Source organism: Diabrotica undecimpunctata, chromosome 2, assembly GCF_040954645.1.
Source record: "Diabrotica undecimpunctata isolate CICGRU chromosome 2, icDiaUnde3, whole genome shotgun sequence".
Classification (NCBI taxonomy): Eukaryota; Metazoa; Arthropoda; class Insecta; order Coleoptera; family Chrysomelidae; genus Diabrotica; species Diabrotica undecimpunctata.
In genome coordinates this window covers 51642385-51662592 of record NC_092804.1, presented here as the reverse complement: position 1 = coordinate 51662592, position 20208 = coordinate 51642385, and the positions used below count along the sequence as shown (strand labels likewise).

Genomic DNA, 20208 nt, shown 5'->3' with positions numbered 1-20208 from the left:
CCATTTCAAAGAAGATCATGAATGAAGGTTCCGAACTAATGCCAGAAATAAAGGTAGATGAGATTCGACAAGCGTTAAGAAAAATGACAAATAACAAAGCCCCAGGAGAAGATGGAATTGTAATAGAAGCTATCGTAAATGGAGAAGATATTCTATTAAATAAATTAATATAATAATATTAAAATAAAACTGTTTAATCTATGTTTGCAGCAAAGAGAGGTGCTCAAAGAATGGCACAATGCTATAACCATCCTTTTGCATAAAAAAAAAAGATAGAACTGACCTAGAAAATTATAGACCTATTGACCCACATATACAAGCTCTTCACTAGGTTAATGACATCAAGATTGGAGAAAAAATTAGATTTCTACCAACCGAGAGAGCAGAGGTTGCGACACTTGGGACACCCCCCTCCACTCCCACTCTGACGGCACAAGATGGCGGCTGACAGCTGTCATATGTCAACTGTCATGTCAACTGTCATCCGTCAAACGTGAATATAGCGTCAATTCTTCTTCTTTTCGTCTGGCATCCCTCAAACGTGAAGATAGCGTTAATTCTTCTTCTTTTCGTCTATCAAGCTTACGTAACCTCATGCCCCACGCCCCGACGTGTACGTTAACACAAAAAAAAACAAAGATGGCAGCATTGCCAAATGGGCGCTAGAACGTATCTTCGTTGCTATTGGTCTGATTTTGACGTATGGGGTGTCAGATGAAAGCGTTGGTGACACAGCAGCCAACTGTTTGGCTTATGTCAACGTTCAGTACGAACATTCTTTCTCTTCTATTCCGGACAGTGCCTAAGAGAACGTGACATTCGACACAGAACGTGACAGTTATGTGACAGTCGACGCAGAATGCGACATTCAACGCAGGATGAGACATTTGACGTGAAATGTCACGTGAAATGACGTAAATCACGCGACATTCGACGCAAGGCGTGACATTCGACACAGGAAGTAAAATGTCACGTGAAATGACGTGACATATGACGCAGGACGTGACATTTATGTGTCAGTTAACGCAAGATGTCGCTAGACATACATAGAGTAATGGAATTTAAATAAACCAACAACAACAACATAAACAATCTATTTTTTATTAAAAAGAACTACCCTTAAAAAGGAACACAGCAACCTTTATTCATATATAGTTACAATTTTGTTTAACAAAGTTTTTAATTGTTTTAATAGAACGTCGTCAGGGCAGGGTATTCCAAAAAGTTCCCAGCTAAACGTTCCTGCTGCTACAACTTTACGTGTGTATTCGCTGTACTTATAAATAGGTACTGTTCTGAAAAAAGTAAATAAACCCATCCGTATAGCGGAATGCTGATGTTCTTTTATCTGGTAGTCCGGGGAAGAGATAATTTATTCAAGAGAGTAGGCAGGATTCCGATCAAATTATGGTACCAGTGACCACCTCGATACAGTTAAGATGCACTGAAAAATCTATAGAATACAACAAACCTCTTGCCCTTACTTTAATACATTTTCATAAAGCGTTCGACACGATCGAAATAGACAGCCTTATAAAAGCAAAGAATTAACCATAGGTATAACGAACTTTTTAACAATATTACAAAATTACAAAAATGCCACTATGACTGTTAAGATACACGATAAAACCCGACCAATAAAAATAAAACGTGGGATAAGGCAAAGAGATACATTGTCACCGAAATTATTCATAAAGGCATTAGGTATGCCTTTGAGATGGTCAATTCTGACCACAGAGGAGTAACAATAGACGGCGAAAAGCTTAACCAACTCCGTTTTGCAGATAACCTTGTCCTTATCACAGATAATTTAGAAGCCACAGATATGTTAAATGAATTGGATTTTGCATGTTCGAAGGTAGGCCTCAGAATAAACTTGACCAAAACTAAGTTTATGACAAATATGGTCCCCAATAACAATTTAATTAGTCAAGACAAAGTGATAGATCTGGTGGAGAAATATACGTATTTGGGTCATGAAATAAGAATCAGCAGGGATAACCAAACTTGCGAAATCCAAAGACAAATTACTTCAGTGTGGGCAGCCTTTGAAAAACTGCGAGACACACTTAGGACCAAGATACCAATTAGCATCAAAAGAAAAGTATTTGATCAATGCGTATTACTGGTCATGACCTATGGGGCGGAACCTATGACTCTAACCAAGACTAAGGCTTCGAAATTGAGAGTGGCACAAAGACGAATGGAACGAACCATGCTGGAGAGTATTGCTGATGTTGTGTAGCGCATAGCGAAACTAAAATAAAACTGGGCAGGCCATGTAGCGAGAATGCATAACTTAGGATGGACGAGCAAAATTACAAGCTAGAGGCCAAGAACAGATAAACGTAGTAGAGGAAGAACACCAACACGTTGGGTTGACGCCATCAGGCGTATCACCAAAAATTGGCAACAAAGTCAAAAAAATTGCAAATAACTTAAGGAAGGATTATGTCCAGCACTGGACGTGATAAATGAAGGCTGGATGATGATGATGGTAATTTAATTTTCACAACAAACGAAAGTCATTTAGAACGGCTTTTAGTTAAAAATTGATTTTAAAGAATAAATTGTATTTTTTACATTTCAATATATTTTTCAATGGCATCTGCAGTAAATAGACCTTTTTTTTTTCGTTGTCCTGGACTAATTTCATCCTCGGTTCTTTAACAAGGTGTTTGTTTTCGATGCGGGATGTAAATATGTGACCAGGGCAGCGGAAAATAGAAAACAAAAGGAAAAAAGAAAATCAAACTATGGACGGGAGCTGATAATAAAGGTCTAATATGATTTTTTTCGGTCTTATTTTCTTTGTGTTGCGGAGAATCAGGACTGTTATTTGAATTTAATACTGTCGGAAAGCCGACAGATCTCGTCTTCTCAAACTGATATTTTATACCGAAAGTATCATATTACATTTTACTAGGAGCAATATAGAACTGAAACAGAGATATTGTTGGAAATACTATACATTTAGATTTTAACGAAAACAATAGTAAACAGGCTGTGTAAACACTTTACGTCGCCCTGAATTTATATACTAATTTAATCACTCATTTTTGCAATACAACGAATTAATTTTTCTCAAAGCTTTTTATTTGTAAAACAAATAAAATTATAAAAATTTGTAAAAAAAAATTATTTAAATCTACAATTTGTAAGAAGGAAAATAAGAAAGCATTTCTGCAAGGGTCCATTTTTTGGTAAGCCGGAAATTGCGATTAAGATAACGTATTTATTTGGTCTAAAACATAAAGCGTTAAAATATTGTTTTACACTCAAATAAAGAATGATTCCATTTTTTGAAATCTTTAATAAACATAAAAAACGGTGTGTGACAGTTGGGGAGTACCGACACAAGTGAATACTTCTTATAGAGCGTTATTACTCTCGATGGGGTAATGAAATTTGATGTCGTCTGCTCATTACTAAATTTTTACATTTAGTTTTACAATGGAATGTGCATAAATCCTATTTTGGATTCTACGATTTGTTTGGCCTATGTAGGATCGGGGGCAATTTGCACAAGGAATTTCATATAGAATTTTTAATATAAAAGTAATTGCACGTCATTCAAGATTTACGACGTCAGAACCCCACAGCGTTGCCAAAACATCAGAATAGTTAGTAAGTGGGGAATTTTTAAAAGTCAACCATTTGTCAAACTGTTATATTAACAGTAAATACAATTAGTTTTAAGACTACTGCAACACACTAAAATACATAAGAAAACATTTTAATACAAAATTATATATACTAAATTTTAAACTTAACTCTTTTAGAGCATTAATAGTAAAAACGTCCCGCCATTACTTCTTGTTCAAAATAATCTATCTTATATGAAAGCTTATCAGCTTTCTACAGACTATTTAATTGTTTTGGCGTAGCACAATCACAATACACAACAATAATTAGTTTTTAAAGCTAATAATCTAAATTTAATATGTATTTATAAATACAATTTATTAATATATAATATATTATGATCAAATTGTGTAAGAAATCAAAACATTAACAAAATTCTTACTCTAAAAAGGCGGCAACACTTTAAACAATTTTGCCACACGCTGAACTGTCATTAAAGTATATAAATCATTATTTTGTGGAATATTAGACTTTAAGAGTTATTTTATAAAATTTATATTGTTAATAATAACAAATGTTTTGGTTATATATTCAATATAATTCTAAAATTCCCAATATAATGATGATTACATTTTTCTGATTATTATACCATGTTGACGCCTATAAAAGATCGAGCAGTTCCATATAGATTTCGTATTATTAGCTGTGTCAGGAAAATTTGAACTCTAAGGTTGACGTTCTGGAAATTTTAAATATTAAGTTAAATTAAGTTTCGTCACTATCATCGCAAAGGCATATTGATATGGAGAAAAGCGTATTTATGATTGAATTAATTTGTGAAGGTGGATAATGAGAATTGGCATGCAAACAGAGTGATAAAAACTTGGGATTGGTTTTTCTTTATGATAACGTCGGCGTCGAGAAACGGTAGGGATGAATCATTTTCTGTCTTCATCGTGAACTAGATACCTGTTTGAAAAGACACCAAAGCATCCCTGCCATGGAACCAAATGACGAATGTATCGTCAACATACCGTAGTCAACATGTGGGTTTAAGCCTTGATGTTGATAGTGCTCGAGTCTCGAAGTCTTCCATAAAGATATTGACAATTACTGAGATAGTGAGGAGCACCATTTATTTGTCTGCAGAATTGATTTTGGAAGATGAAATAAGTGTTAAACATACAGTGTTTAATGAGAGATAAGTGGTCTTGCTGTATTCTGTATTTAGTTTTCAAAATGTTTAGAGTTTCCTCTATAGCAATGTCTGTAAAGAGTGAAACGATATTGAAACTTACTAAAATGTCTGACGGTGAAATAAGTTAGTGTTTAAGAAGTTCGATGAAATGAAAAGAATTTTTGACGAAGGATGAAACATTTTCGGCGAGAGGTTGTAGAGTTTTGGCCAAGTACTTAGCCAATGGTTGTGTAGGGCAGTTGTATGCACTGACAATGGGACGTAGAGTAAAAACGGGTTTGTGAATTTTGGGTAGACCATATATTCAAGGTGTTCTGGAAGACTTTTCACGAGGAATTAGAGATTGTTTTATGTCAATCGGAAAAGAGGTGTTATTGATAATGCCTTTTGTTGTTTTCTTCAGATAGGTTGTTGGATTATTAGGCATTGGTCTGTAGTCTGGAGTAATAATGAGATTTAAGAGCTTATTTTTATAAGAAGTGTTTAGGATGACGGTGACATTGCATTTATCGGTGGGAAGAATGACTAGATTTGGATTTGACTGAAGTTCTTTTAGGGCTTTTTTCTAGGATTGGCTTATGTTCGGAGTAGGAGGCTTTGAGTTTCTAAGAACTCTAGAGATGTGTTGTCTAGTTATTTCAGCATCTTCGAAAGGTAAACTGGAGATGGCTTCTTCAGTTTAACAGATGATTGTCTCAATTTGAATGTGACTTGAGGTACCAGAGTAATTGAAAACTTTTGCTAAAGCTTGAGTGGCAAAGGTCGAAATAGGAGTATCAGAAAAGTTATGAACCACTGTAGTGGGTTTCAACTTTGTTGTTTATGGAATTTGTTCGGCAATTAGATGCGCTAATTTGCACTTCTGAGTTTCAGTCTTAGATTCGAAAGTGTTTATTGCTCTCTGTGTGTTGATGCTGTCGAAACTGTCCCATAGGATAGGATGTACAGTAAAAGAATAAATAGATGACCAGATATTAAAAATACTGATATTAGTGACATCTAGTTTTCGTCTAGTGGAATGAATCGCATCACGAAGAAGAATTTCAAAAAAAATCAAATTATTGATCAGTGTAGTAGTGTCTGGAAGCTCGGGAAACTGAGACCTCGGAAACCCTGAAGAAGACATCGAAGAGGATGTCGAAAACTTGGCGAAATGTTAATCGACGTGGTTTAAACCGGAAGACTGTTGAGTTTTATATTAATTCCTGTAATAGTATTAATCATAGCTCTAGGTTTAATTGTACTAACCGCGGAAACCTTTCGATACGCGTCACCCTAAATATTATTTCGGGCCCGTGCAAAAACTTCATTCTGAACGATAAGAATCATTGGCTCTAAAAACAATGGTTTATAGTACTTTTTGTTGTGTTTAATGTTTTCTTTATTTTTGTGAATTTGTTGAGAGTAATAAATATTAATGATAATTTGTTTCTTTCAGAATTATGGTCAGCTCAAGTGGATATTGTGAACAGGGAGCTCCTAGTTCTTCCAGGCCAAAACGCAACATTTTTGTGTCGTGTAGGAGTAGCTTTACAGTACTGCCGAATAGAACTACCTGATGGAACCAGTTTTAACTTAAATAAGCAGCATACGTCACCTAATGAGGTAAGCTTTTAAATTTTAAAAAAGTTCTGAAAATAGTTCTGAAAAAAGAGTTCTGAAATTATGTTTTTTTTTTCATTTTTATATTGACTACTATATTTACTAAGAATAAAGCAATTTTAACTAAAAATACTTTATATTAAAAGTTTTGATTTCCACCTGATTTCCTGTATTCTGCCATTTCCTTTATCTGTTGAACTATTCTTCCTCTCCTTGCTGCGATTTTCTGGGTTTGTTCTATCCACCTCTTTCTAGATCTATGCATTCTTCTTCCTTTTTTACTAGTCTCTTCTCTTCTTGTCCATTCTATTATATGTCCATACCAGTTCAGTTTTCTTTTTCCATTTTTCTCTCTATTTTTTCCTCTTTTAGCTCTTTGCGTTTCTTTTCCTGTTTAGCTTCTTCTCTCAAGCTATCTTTTTCAGTTGTTTCATTTCTGCTTCATTTATGGTACCTTTATTGTAATCGATGTCTCCATGATAGTGGATAGCCTACATAACAATTATTCTCACATAACAACGATTGACCGGTTCGAGGTTGTGAGCTCATATTTATATCTGGGACCATTGATCACAAACACAGGGTCACTATAGGAAGAAATAAAACATAGATGTACTCTACCAAAAGTCGACGTAGAAAGGCAAAATCAGATAAAGAATTTCATCTCAGAAAGTCAAAACTAGCGAGAGTATCGCTTAACAAAGATAAAAATTTAGCTGATGAAAACATTTATGTTGTTACATTCGATCTACAAAAAGCTTTGCGTTTCCTCAAACTAAGCATGTCTGTTGCTTATTATAAGATGGATTTATATGTTTACAATTTGGGAATTCATAGTTTCGACGATAACAAGGGATTAATGTTTATGTGGGATGAAACAGAGTAATCTCAAGGTTCACAATAAAATGGATCCTGCCTGATACAACATTTAAAAATAAAAGCATGAAATTGTAATATTATTTTATATTCAGACTGTTGTACAGGCCAGAACCGAAATATTAAACTAAGTCTATCACTGGTCAAACTCGTACAAGACCCTGAAATGAACGCTACTTCAATCGACCATAAATTTCTCACCTCAGGTCATAGCTACCTTCCGAAGATTTTGGAGTTATTGAGTCAAAGGCAAAGAATAAAGAGTTTATTTATGGTCCTGAAGATTAGATCAATTTAGTTTCTACTGCTAAGAAGACTAATCCATTTCAAATAATTGAAATGAAACGTGAAGAATTTCTTTCGACCGACAAGAATGTTAGAAAACAGCATAATTAATAGATAAATCGATAATACAGGGGGATAAAATAGCTCAGATATTCTAAAAATAAACCGGAATCTATTTTCTATAAAGGAACACTGCAAGAAAATTTTCCATTTTACGAGATCAACATTGCAAAAAAGTTCGGAAAGGGAAGACTTTAATATTGTTCAGGACCAACTCTACCCAAATCGTAGACCTGTCAAAGACAGTAATAGAAGATCGACCAACTTGAGTCTAATAATGATAGTGATGATTCAGATAATTACATAGACTAACTGCTTTCCCGTTATTTTATTTCTTAGTTCAGTAGACACATAGCATTAGTCATGTTTTCGTCATTAAATGTATTAAAAAAGAAAAACGCTTCTTATTTTTATTAACTTTTCTTATATTTAAGTTTATCTTTATGTTACATTTCAATAAAAATTATTATTAGCACTTATATGAGATTTTATTACAACAAATTTTGAAACAAAGTCAATTTTCTCAGTTTTTATATTAAGTGACTTACACTGATTTGCTTCTGTGCCCTCCATATATATATATATATATATATATATATATATATATATATATATATATATATATATATATATTGTGACGATTAGGGTTTATAGAAAATAATTTATAAGTTATATACTACATAATATTAAGTATTTGATTATTTTAAGAAGTTAAATACTAGAGAATTTTATAAAAATTATTTATGTGAGGGCATTTTTAATAAATTAGCATATAATAATTGTAAAAAGTTGTATTTTAGTAATTTTCATGTTGTAGATATTTTTAAGTGAGCCATGTGCTTAGGCAACCAAAAATACTCTCGAATTTTGACAGATAGAAATTAATCATAATACGAATACAAAGTGGGGTTATTATTATATAATATATTGTTTGAAATGTGTATTTTATTAAATTAGAGTGTTAGTTACTAATTTAATTATATATTCTGATCTGAAAAGCCTAAATGTCAACAAAATTATTAATAGAAAAGAATGGAATTCTCTGGATCTCCGGAGATGGCCATGTTTGCGAAATGGTTTGTTCCAGAAAATTCAGACATGTATTAAATAGAACTGAATAGAACATGATATCTTACGAGATGGTTCTAGAAATCCAAAAACATATAAATACCCGTGATTTGGATTCAAGATGGCAGTTTTTGAAAGTTTTTAGTCAGAAAAGTTTTAGATAGTGCAGTCAGAAGAGTTTTAAGAAGTTTTTGGCAGTTTTTAGTTAGAAGTCAAGCAGTTTATTCTGAAAGTTAGTAGAAGATAGACACAATTAATTAGTGAAGTCAATTGTTCACAGTTTTAGTAAATCAGTCAAGCAGTTTATAAGAAATATGAAAGTTAGTTGGAGATAGTCCAATTGTTTAATATAGTGAGTTAAATGAAGATTAAAAATTATGCATATAATTTAATGCACATTTATAATTATACACAAATAATTATCGAAGATAAAAAAAGGTATATTGGAAGAAATTAAATTATATTATGGTTGGAGATTAGTATAAATCAACTTATAATAATTGGATATTGGTATATTGAAAAGAAGAATAAATATAAATGCTGTTTGCTGGTTTGGTTGGTGGTGTATAAATGCTGGTGAAGAAAACTATATCTTAAATTGGTAGAAGCTGATAATTGCAAAAAGGAAATTTCACAAAAACAAGGATAACCGAAGTACGAAGACTTTCAGTGGTGATTAGAATATATATAGTGGAAAACAGTTCATTTAGGCATTCAGTGAAAGAAAGGTACAAAATTTTGTTAATATAATTTAGTTAGTGTCATAACAATTTCAATTTTGAAGATAGTTTGTTTAAATTTTAGATTGTCTATAGAATTTAATTAGTTTTATAAGAATATCAGTTTAAAGATAGTTTATTTTAAATTTACATTGACTAGGTTAGATATATATGTGTGTTTCATAATAGTTATAATAAAGATAATTTAAAAAAGTACTTACAAACTAATTCTTTGAGAACCGCGATAAAAACCATATATTATATTATTAAAAATACTCATTGCTCATCATTCAAACAAAAAAACACATCATAACAATTTGGCGCCCAACGCGGTGGCTCTCTATTTAAAAGAATTAGTTTGGGAAGATAAGTGCTCTCATATAATTAAATTAATTATCAGTAGAAAGAAAAAATTATAGATTTTATTTTTAATTATATTTGAACAAGTAAAGTCTCAAAATGTCTCAAGGAAAGAAAGGTACAAGAAGCAAAAAGAATGAAGAAGATGTGGAAGTAGAAACACAACCTATACAAGAGGAGAGTTTAGTTCAAGTTCCACAAGATACTGCAGAAATGAATCCAGAAAGAGAGGAAAATGTCAATATGGCAGCTTTGATGTCATTAATGATGCAGATGAACAAGACGATAGAAGAGAATTCAAAAGAAATCAAAGAAGACATAAAAAAATTGGAAGAGAATTCAAAAGAAGTCAAAGAAGACATGAAAAAAATGGAACAAAAATTGGAAGAGAATTATAGAAAATTAGAAAAGAAAATAGAAGATAATAATAATAAAATTGTAAAACAAATGGAAAAACAAATGGATAAAAAACTTGAAGCTGCAGAGAAAAAAGTAGCAAATGAAATAAAAATTATACGGAAGGACTACAAGAAAAGGATAGAAAATGAGAGGACAGAAGTAAAGAGGATTATTCAAGATAATAAGATAGATATAGAACAGAAAATAGAGTTACAGAAATGTAACTTAGAAGTAAAAATTAACGAAGACAGGAGAAACACAGAAGAAAAATTAGATGATATACAACAAAATATCCAAATAAATAATAATCAAATAAGAAATGTGGAACAGAGAATAGATGATATTTCACAAATGAGAGACATAGGTAGACCTTACTTAAATTTAACAAATGAGACTGGGATTAAATTCTCTGGTAATATAAAAAATTTGCATCCTAGAGTATACATAAATAGTTTAAAACATAAATTAAGATTTGTGAATAATATTAATGATATTAAAGATTATATTAGAATGACATTAAATGACAATGCAGCAACTTGGTTTGCTAGTATTGAGAATGATTTAGATAATTTTCAAACATTTGAAAATAAATTTTTAAATTATTATTGGGGTGAACTAGAGCAAGCCAAGTTTAGAGAAATTCTATATTTTGGAAAGTATAATCAAAATTTAAAATCAAATATGGTAGATTATGCATTGAAATTGATAACAGTTGCAAAATATTTAGAACCACCACTTAGAGAGGATGAAACAGTCTTAAATGTATCTAGACATTTTGATGCTGATGTTGTGCAAACCGTAACTGTACAAAATATTCAAACAATAGATAGTTTTATTAATTTTATTCAAAGAATACAAAGAGGCAATATGACAAGTAATAATAACAACAGAAAAAACAATAATAACTTTCAATATAATAATGATAATCAACAATATAGACAGTCATATAATAGATATGGTGATAGTTTACAAAATTTTAATAATAATAACAGTAATCCAAATAGACAGAACTTTAATAATAATACTAGTTATAATAGACAAAATTTTAATAATACTAATTATAATAGACAACATTTTAATAACAGTACTAATAATAATAGACAAGATTTTAACAATAGAAGAAATACAGAGCGACCTAACTATAACAGACAGGTAAATTGTGTTCGAAGGAATAGGAGCTGCGAAGACAGGGAACGAAATCGTACAAGGCAAGAAAATGTGAGTAGAAGTCATAGTAGGGAAAGACATAGTACATCAGATCCAAGTGGTCAGATACAATCTGACAATTCTAATAATCAAAATTTTGTGCAGTAAACTTTCTGAATTACAAGTTAGGCCATTGCTATTATGAAAAACCTTCTGAATTTATTTCTTTAGATGAAGATAAAATTATTGAATCTATTAATTTAATTTATATAAATGCTTTGGCCAAAAATAAAATGATTAAGATTATGATAGATACTGGTTCAGAAAGTACTTTAGTCTCGGAGAATTTTATTTTTAATACATTAAAACTATCAGATATAATAAAGATTCCAAAAATTAAAATTATTGGTGCAAATAATAAGAAGTTGGGTGAAATTGATAAACTAGCCAATTTTAAAATTAATATTCTTAATAAAGAAATTAATATGCAAGGATTTATTGTCAAGGATTTATGTGTTGATATATTAATGGGAAATGATGAATTGGAAAAGAAGAAAGTAAAGATAGATTTTGAAGAAAAAATGGTAACTTTGGAAGGGCAAATAATTAAATTTATGCAGAAAGATGAGGTGGAAGAAGGAATAAGAGTTGATAGGATATTATTAAAAGAAAATAATGATGTTTATGAAGAAGAAATGTATTTTGATGATAGGGAAATGTCCCAAAAGAATGTAAAGAATAATTATTGTAGTGAATATTTAAGGAATGGAAATTTTAAGCAGATGGATGCCTACGAGGCGGAGTGCGTAAAATTGGAAGCAAGGAATAATGAGTACATAATGAAGAATAATGTTATTTGTAAAGAAGAAGATATGATGAAAGTTTTAAATTGCCCTGAAGAATATAAATCAATAGTCATTTCCATATTGCAGCAACACAAGGGACTTGTCAATAAAGAAAATAGAATTGCACAAAATTATATCCATAGTATAAAAGTTAAAGAAGAAAAAGACTTTAAAACAAAATCATACCCAATACCATATAAATACAGAGAAGAAGTAAACAAAACAATTAATAATATGTTAGAAGATGGGATCATTGAGAAGGCAGACACACGTTTTATTAACCCCATAGTAGTAGTACGAAAAAGATCAGGTGAAATCAGGTTATGTTTGGATGCAAGGAATATTAACAAGATTACTGAAAAGCAATTTGAAGCACCAATGAGTATAGATGGAATATTAGGAAGAATTACAGGAATGTCATTTTTCACTAAAATCGATTTACAGCATAGTTTCTGGTTAATACCTCTAGAAAGAAAAAGTAGACAGTATACAGGATTTCAGATAGATGGAGTAGTATATCAATTCAAAGTAGTACCATTTGGACTTCAATCATCTTGCAGTGCTCTATGTAGATGTCTTCATGATATTTTGGATCAATATGAACATTTTGTAATTCACTACATTGATGATATATTAATTTTTTCTAAAACGGCTGAAGATCATGAGAAACACCTAAAAATTATAATAAATAGATTAGACAAAGTTGGACTAAAAATAAATCAAGAAAAATGTACATTTTTTCAAAAAGAAGTAATATATTTAGGTTATAAACTTAATACTAAGGGAATCGAAATGGATCCAGAACGGACACAAGTCATTCAGGAATATAAAACACCACACAATTTAAGAACTTTAAGAGGATTTATTGGAATAATTAATTATTATAAAAGGATGATACCAGATCTAAGTATAAAAGAAATTCCATTACTTGAACTACTGAGAAAAGGTGTAAAATGGAGATGGGATCAGAGAAGAGAACTAGCATTCCAAGAAATTAAAAACATTTTTCTGTCAAATTTGAAAATATACTATCCTGACTATACACAGCCATTCATACTAAGAACAGATGCATCAATAGAGAGATTATCAGGGGTATTATTACAAATACATGATGGGGTCGAATACCCAATACAATTCATTTCAAGAATTACAAAGCCACATGAAAAGGGTTACTCAGTTTCAGAATTAGAACTAGCAAGTATAATACACTGTGTCACAAAATTAAGATTTTATTTGTTGGGTAATGAATTTACAATAGAAACAGATCACCAAGCTTTAACGTCTATATTAAATAACAAATATGGAAACAGTAGAATACATCGGTGGAGTCTAATACTTAGTGAATACTGCTTTGAAATCAAATACATTTCTGGAAAATCCAATATAGTGGCAGATGCTTTATCAAGGTTAGAAAATACACCACAAAAAGGGCAGCGAACAATAAAAATTGGATTAAATCAATTAGTAGAAAGTACTGGATTATATTCTAAAGAAGAAATTATAAGAGATCAGATCAATTTGAGTGAAAAACAAAAAGTCCTTAGGAAAGATGGGGTATATTATAAAATAATAAATGGCATAGAAGTATATGTAATAACTAGAACTTTAGCAAAGAAAATATTGAAAAATTTACATAACAGTTATATGCATATTGGTTCAAGAAAGCTATGGATGCTATTTAGGGACAATTATTTTGCAAAGAATGACATAAGTATAGCAAAAGAAATTACTACCCAATGCCCAATATGTCAACTAAACAAAGAAAAGAATTTCAAAAACCAGAACACATATAAATCTAATGTTGTATATGAAAAACTAAATACAGTTTCCATGGATTTTATTTCAAATTTAGTTCTCAGTCCAACAGGAAAAAAGCATATACTAGTGATAGTTGATTTATATACAAAATTTATTAAACTATATCCCTGCTCTAGAACAAATGTTAAAACATTAAAATTATATATTAATCAATTTTTCGAAGAAATAGGACCATTTAGAAATTGCATAATAGATAATGCTACATATTTTAACAACCAAAAATTTCAGACATTTTGTGAGAAAAAGGGAATCAACATTCATTTTACAAGTATCAGACATCCTCAGGCAAATCCTGCAGAAAGATATATTAAAGAAGTTATAAAATATTTAAGGATACTGTGCCAAAATCAACACGAAACTTGGCAGCAACATATACCACAAGTAGAATATTTTTTAAATAATACACATAATTTGAATACAGAGGAAGTACCAGAATATTTAATGTTTGGACATATAGGAAACAGAAAGTGGATTAGTGAATATAATCAGGATATGTTAGAACAAGTAATGCAGAAAGTGAATAACCGAATTAGGAGGAAAGCTGAAAAATATATCAGAAGACAAAATCGAAATATAAAAAAACCAATCACATTTCAAAAAGGAGACCTAGTGTTAATTCGTTCACTTAGAAAAAGTAATGTTAAAGAAAACCGTTGTAAGAAATTACAACCAATGTTTGAAGGTCCATATACAATTGAAAATCAGAATGGACTAAATAGTTATGTGTTAATAGATGCAGAGAACAGACTAAGAGGCATATTTCATATCAACGACATTTTTTAATATCATGAAGAGATTGAATAATGATTTCTGTACCTTTAACACAAATATAATAACACTAATAACTTACTGATAGATCCATTTCATAGATAGATGGTAGATTTCTTTGTTGTGAATAAATTTGACATCATACTTGTTGAATTTTGTACATATGGAAATTGTTTGGTACCCTAAAAATCATAATTTGGGGTTATATACTATAATTGCTATAAAAATGTCTTTCTAATATAATAAAGTGGAAAAACTTACCAATTTATATTGATGAAGTTATTTTGAATGGAAATAATTCCTAGATTTTGTCTATAAATAAACAGAACACAATATCTATTATATTTTAATTAAGGTTATATTTTATTCTCTCATTTGACATGACAGTTTGACCATAGAATAGCTGAACTGTGATCCGTTGTTCTCTGTTTTGACATAGACAGCGAACAGGGATGTATTTAACACATTTTAAATAAAAAAAAAAAAAAAAAAAAAAAAAAAAAAAAAAAAAAAAAATTTGATTTATTAAATTTAATAAGGTATGAGAAAATTAATATTTAAAAAAATAATAAGTAAATTATTTATTTTAAATATTATTTTTGGGGTATTGTGACGATTAGGGTTTATAGAAAATAATTTATATACTACATAATATTAAGTATTTGATTATTTTAAGAAGTTAAATACTAGAGAATTTTATAAAAATTATTTATGTGAGGGCATTTTTAATAAATTAGCATATAATAATTGTAAAAAGTTGTATTTTAGTAATTTTCATGTTGTAGATATTTTTAAGTGAGCCATGTGCTTAGGCAACCAAAAATACTCTCGAATTTTGACAGATAGAAATTAATCATAATACGAATACAAAGTGGGGTTATTATTATATAATATATTGTTTGAAATGTGTATTTTATTAAATTAGAGTGTTAGTTACTAATTTAATTATATATTCTGATCTGAAAAGCCTAAATGTCAACAAAATTATTAATAGAAAAGAATGGAATTCTCTGGATCTCCGGAGATGGCCATGTTTGCGAAATGGTTTGTTCCAGAAAATTCAGACATGTATTAAATAGAACTGAATAGAACATGATATCTTACGAGATGGTTCTAGAAATCCAAAAACATATAAATACCCGTGATTTGGATTCAAGATGGCAGTTTTTGAAAGTTTTTAGTCAGAAAAGTTTTAGATAGTGCAGTCAGAAGAGTTTTAAGAAGTTTTTGGCAGTTTTTAGTTAGAAGTCAAGCAGTTTATTCTGAAAGTTAGTAGAAGATAGACACAATTAATTAGTGAAGTCAATTGTTCACAGTTTTAGTAAATCAGTCAAGCAGTTTATAAGAAATATGAAAGTTAGTTGGAGATAGTCCAATTGTTTAATATAGTGAGTTAAATGAAGATTAAAAATTATGCATATAATTTAATGCACATTTATAATTATACACAAATAATTATCGAAGATAAAAAAAGGTATATTGGAAGAAATTAAATTATATTATGGTTGGAGATTAGTATAAATCAACTTATAATAATTGGATATTGGTATATTGAAAAGAAGAATAAATATAAATGCTGTTTGCTGGTTTGGTTGGTGGTGTATAAATGCTGGTGAAGAAAACTATATCTTAAATTGGTAGAAGCTGATAATTGCAAAAAGGAAATTTCACAAAAACAAGGATAACCGAAGTACGAAGACTTTCAGTGGTGATTAGAATATATATAGTGGAAAACAGTTCATTTAGGCATTCAGTGAAAGAAAGGTACAAAATTTTGTTAATATAATTTAGTTAGTGTCATAACAATTTCAATTTTGAAGATAGTTTGTTTAAATTTTAGATTGTCTATAGAATTTAATTAGTTTTATAAGAATATCAGTTTAAAGATAGTTTATTTTAAATTTACAATGACTAGGTTAGATATATATGTGTGTTTCATAATAGTTATAATAAAGATAATTTAAAAAAGTACTTACAAACTAATTCTTTGAGAACCGCGATAAAAACCATATATTATATTATTAAAAATACTCATTGCTCATCATTCAAACAAACAACACATCATAACAATATATATATATATATATATATATATATATATATATATATATATATATATATATATATATATATATTAACTTAAAAAAAATTAATGCATTCAACTTAATTTAATTTTCCAGGTGTCATATTACGGAAATGGACTGGATGCTGGCCAATGTGGTGTCACCCTTCACCGTGTCGAAGAAAAACATAATGGGCCTATTAAATGTACACTTGGTATACCAAGTGAAACTTCGGAATCGGTAGGAGTCATGCAGCTGATTGTAGGAAGTAAGTAAACTTCAACAGTTTTTTAATGCTTTTGGATTGTTTGATCCCTTTAGCCACGATAAATTAAGAGTTATATATAATATTATTTAAAGACAATTAATTAATTTACACGGTAAACATTACAGGCAAGCAAAAAGGTTATGAGAATCTTCTGCTTGCAGAAATACACATGAATGAGATAAATAAGATAAAACTGATATTAATGACAGAGTAATCTGCTCATTCAGGTGAAATAATTTAAGTAACTAGTTTTTTAGACGGATACATTACTCGTTCAAAAAGTAAAGAGCATTTTGGCATAAAAAATTAAAAACAACAGATATCAACACCAAATTTTATTTATAAAGTTACAACATCTAAGGCTATTTCATTTCAATGTAGTTGCTTTGGTTGTCAAAGCATTTATTGTATCGTGGAATCAGTTTTTCTTTCATCATCTTTGAGCTCTTTATCGTTTCCAGACCCCTTTTCACCCAAGAATTCCTTTAATTTCGAAAACAGATAATAATTGAAAGGAGTGAGGTCTGGGCTGAAGGGAGGGTGCTTAAAAATTTTCCATTGTAGACGTTAAAGTTCTTGTCGATGTATGGAGCAAGCATAGTCGTGAACAAGAAACAAATTCCTGAACATGCCGCGTCGTTTATTCTGTATTGCACGTTTTTGTCGTTGAGTAGTTTCGCAATAGGCTTCTGAATTGTTTCGCTTCTAGGCATATAACGTGAATTAAATCCTTACATTTAAAAACCGAATCACACAATGTACTTTACAGTTGGCGGGATTTACAATGGGCGCCGCCACAGTAACGAGTCATAACTCACAATGACACGACAGACCGGACAGACAGCGGTAAATGGCACTCACGAAATTACGGCGGTGAGCAATCGTTCTTTACTTTCTGGACGACTCACCTACTATTTCAAAATTATGCAGCTTTAAAAGTGGCGAACTCTAGATATGTGTTCATTCGTTTCTTATGTGTTATTCTATTTTTTAGAGGCTCCCAAACAACCTGAATTGGACTTGAGCAGAGGGACCGACTCTTTGAGGGTATACAAAATAAATGACCATTTGGACGCATCCTGTATAGTTAGAGATGGACGACCTGTTGCTAATATTAGCTGGTTTTTAGGTAAGTAGTTTATAATGTGTTATTAAATTAATAATGAAAGTAGTTTAAATACAACTGACAAACTAAAAATGTTCAAATATCGCAGAAAACAAGTGTTTTAAAACATTTCTGATATTTGTGCGAACTTGTTATACGATTTAAACTCACTGCGTTTGTTTTTGTAATAATAGTAGTTTAAGTGTTTTGTTTTTCTAACTTTGAAGTTTTAGAGCAAGGCGGCATTTCTACTACAATTTTTTTCAAGACACTTTCAGAAGGATTGTCCACATTTCCAGTATCTTCAATATTGATTGTGTTTTTTTTTCATTAGAGATCCTTATGTTCTTAGTCTCGAATAATAATTATTTCGTAGGTTATATTTTCTGTATTTCTGTTTTTAAATTTTTATTACATATTATCGAGGGAAAACAGAAAATATCGTAGGAAACATTTAGCTAGTAAAAAGAAATAAGAGGGGCAATACACTAGTCCAGTATTACCAGGATTGGTCAAGAATTGGTCAGAACAAATACGTACTACGACTTACCCCGAAGAAGATTATACGTCTTCTCCCAAAGATAACAACAATTTAATTTGTATATACAGTCATAACTGTGTCAACGGCCACCTGTTAAAAGCGTCCACCTGTACTAACGACTAGCTTCAAAATTTCCCTAATTGATTATATGTAGATTATGCAAGATTTGCATATAACAAATTACTATCTATCTATACAAGGATTTTTACAACTGTCGCCGCCTTCCTTATTTCAGCCAACGTCTCCAGTCCTTCCTATTCTGCCATTCACCATCTCTAAGGTCTCGTCTTTCCATGGCCTCGTCCAATTCATCCCTCCATGATCTTTGGGGTCTACCTCTTTTCGTCCTTCCTATTGGGCTCCAATCCGAAATCTTTGCTATCCACCTGTAGCTGAGTATGTCTTGTTCTACTGCCATTCTTTGTTTTATCTCTTCATTTCTGATGCGATCCATTTTTGTCACTCTGCAGCTTCTTCTCATGAACTCCATTTCAGTTGCTGTGATTTTTTGGACCTGTTTTGTTTATTTATGACCCAATTCTCTGCTCCATAGGTCATTATACTGCGTACCAAGGTGTTATAAATTCTCTTCTTTGTATTTCTGGTAATTTGTCTATCCCACAGTACCTCGTTCATTTGTTTAATGCATGTTCTTGTCTGTGCTAATCTGCTGGTTATCTCTTGTTCGGTGGTTCCATTTTTTGAGAGTATGAATCCTAAATATTTGAATTTGTCATTTCCGTTCATTTTTCTATTATCGTCCATTTCCAAGTTTCTCACTACTTCTTGCTCTGTTGTTAAATATACGGTCTTTTCTAGATTTATTTTCAGTCCATTTTTTGTGTATTCCTTTTCTAATTTTCAGAGCATGTAGCACAGATCTTCCTCATCTTGAGCCGTTACCACTTGGTCATCTGCAAAGCTTAATGTGTACAAGAAGTTGTCCCGGATTGGTATTCCCATCCCTTCACATTTCCTTTTCCATGGTTTTAATATTTGTTCGAGGAATATCTTGAACAGTGTCGGAGATGTAGAGCATCCCTGCAATAAGCCTTTTGTGGTCTTAAATTCGTTGGAGTATTTATTGTCGGTTTTAACTCTTGCCTTGTTGTTGTTTTAAAGGTTTTTTACTGCTTATATTAACCTCTGAGTTATTCCGCTTTCCTTCATCTTGTTCAATAGTTGTTTTCTGGGAACCGCGTCATATGCCTTTTTTAAATCTATGAATGCCATGTGGACTGGTCTTTTTTTTGCCATTTTTTTTTCAATTAATTGTTGGAGTGTATATGCAAGATCTTCCTGCCGTGAACCCCGCCTGATCTCCGATTTTATTTGAGATAGATTTTTCCAGTTTTTCTTTCAGTATTTTTCCATATAACCTGCCCATACATGCTATCACACTGATGCCTCTGTAGTTCCCGCATTTCTTCTTATCTCCCTTTTTATGTATCGAGGTTATATATGCTTTGGACCATTCTTCTGGTATTTCGTTCAGGTTTATA

The 20208-nt window shown here is 30.9% G+C and overlaps 1 protein-coding gene across 1 annotated transcript in view; it reads left to right on the top strand.

Moving 5' to 3' along the window:
* The first annotated feature begins 4848 nt into the window (after window positions 1-4848).
* Fas3 (fasciclin 3) overlaps window positions 4849-20208 on the top strand; it is a 127041-nt gene continuing 111681 nt past the window's right edge. The window contains exons 1-4 of the mRNA XM_072521658.1: window positions 4849-4906; window positions 6222-6388; window positions 16910-17060; window positions 18055-18189. Coding sequence (XP_072377759.1) covers window positions 4849-4906; window positions 6222-6388; window positions 16910-17060; window positions 18055-18189 — 511 coding nt within the window. The remainder of the gene's footprint in view (window positions 4907-6221; window positions 6389-16909; window positions 17061-18054; window positions 18190-20208) is intronic.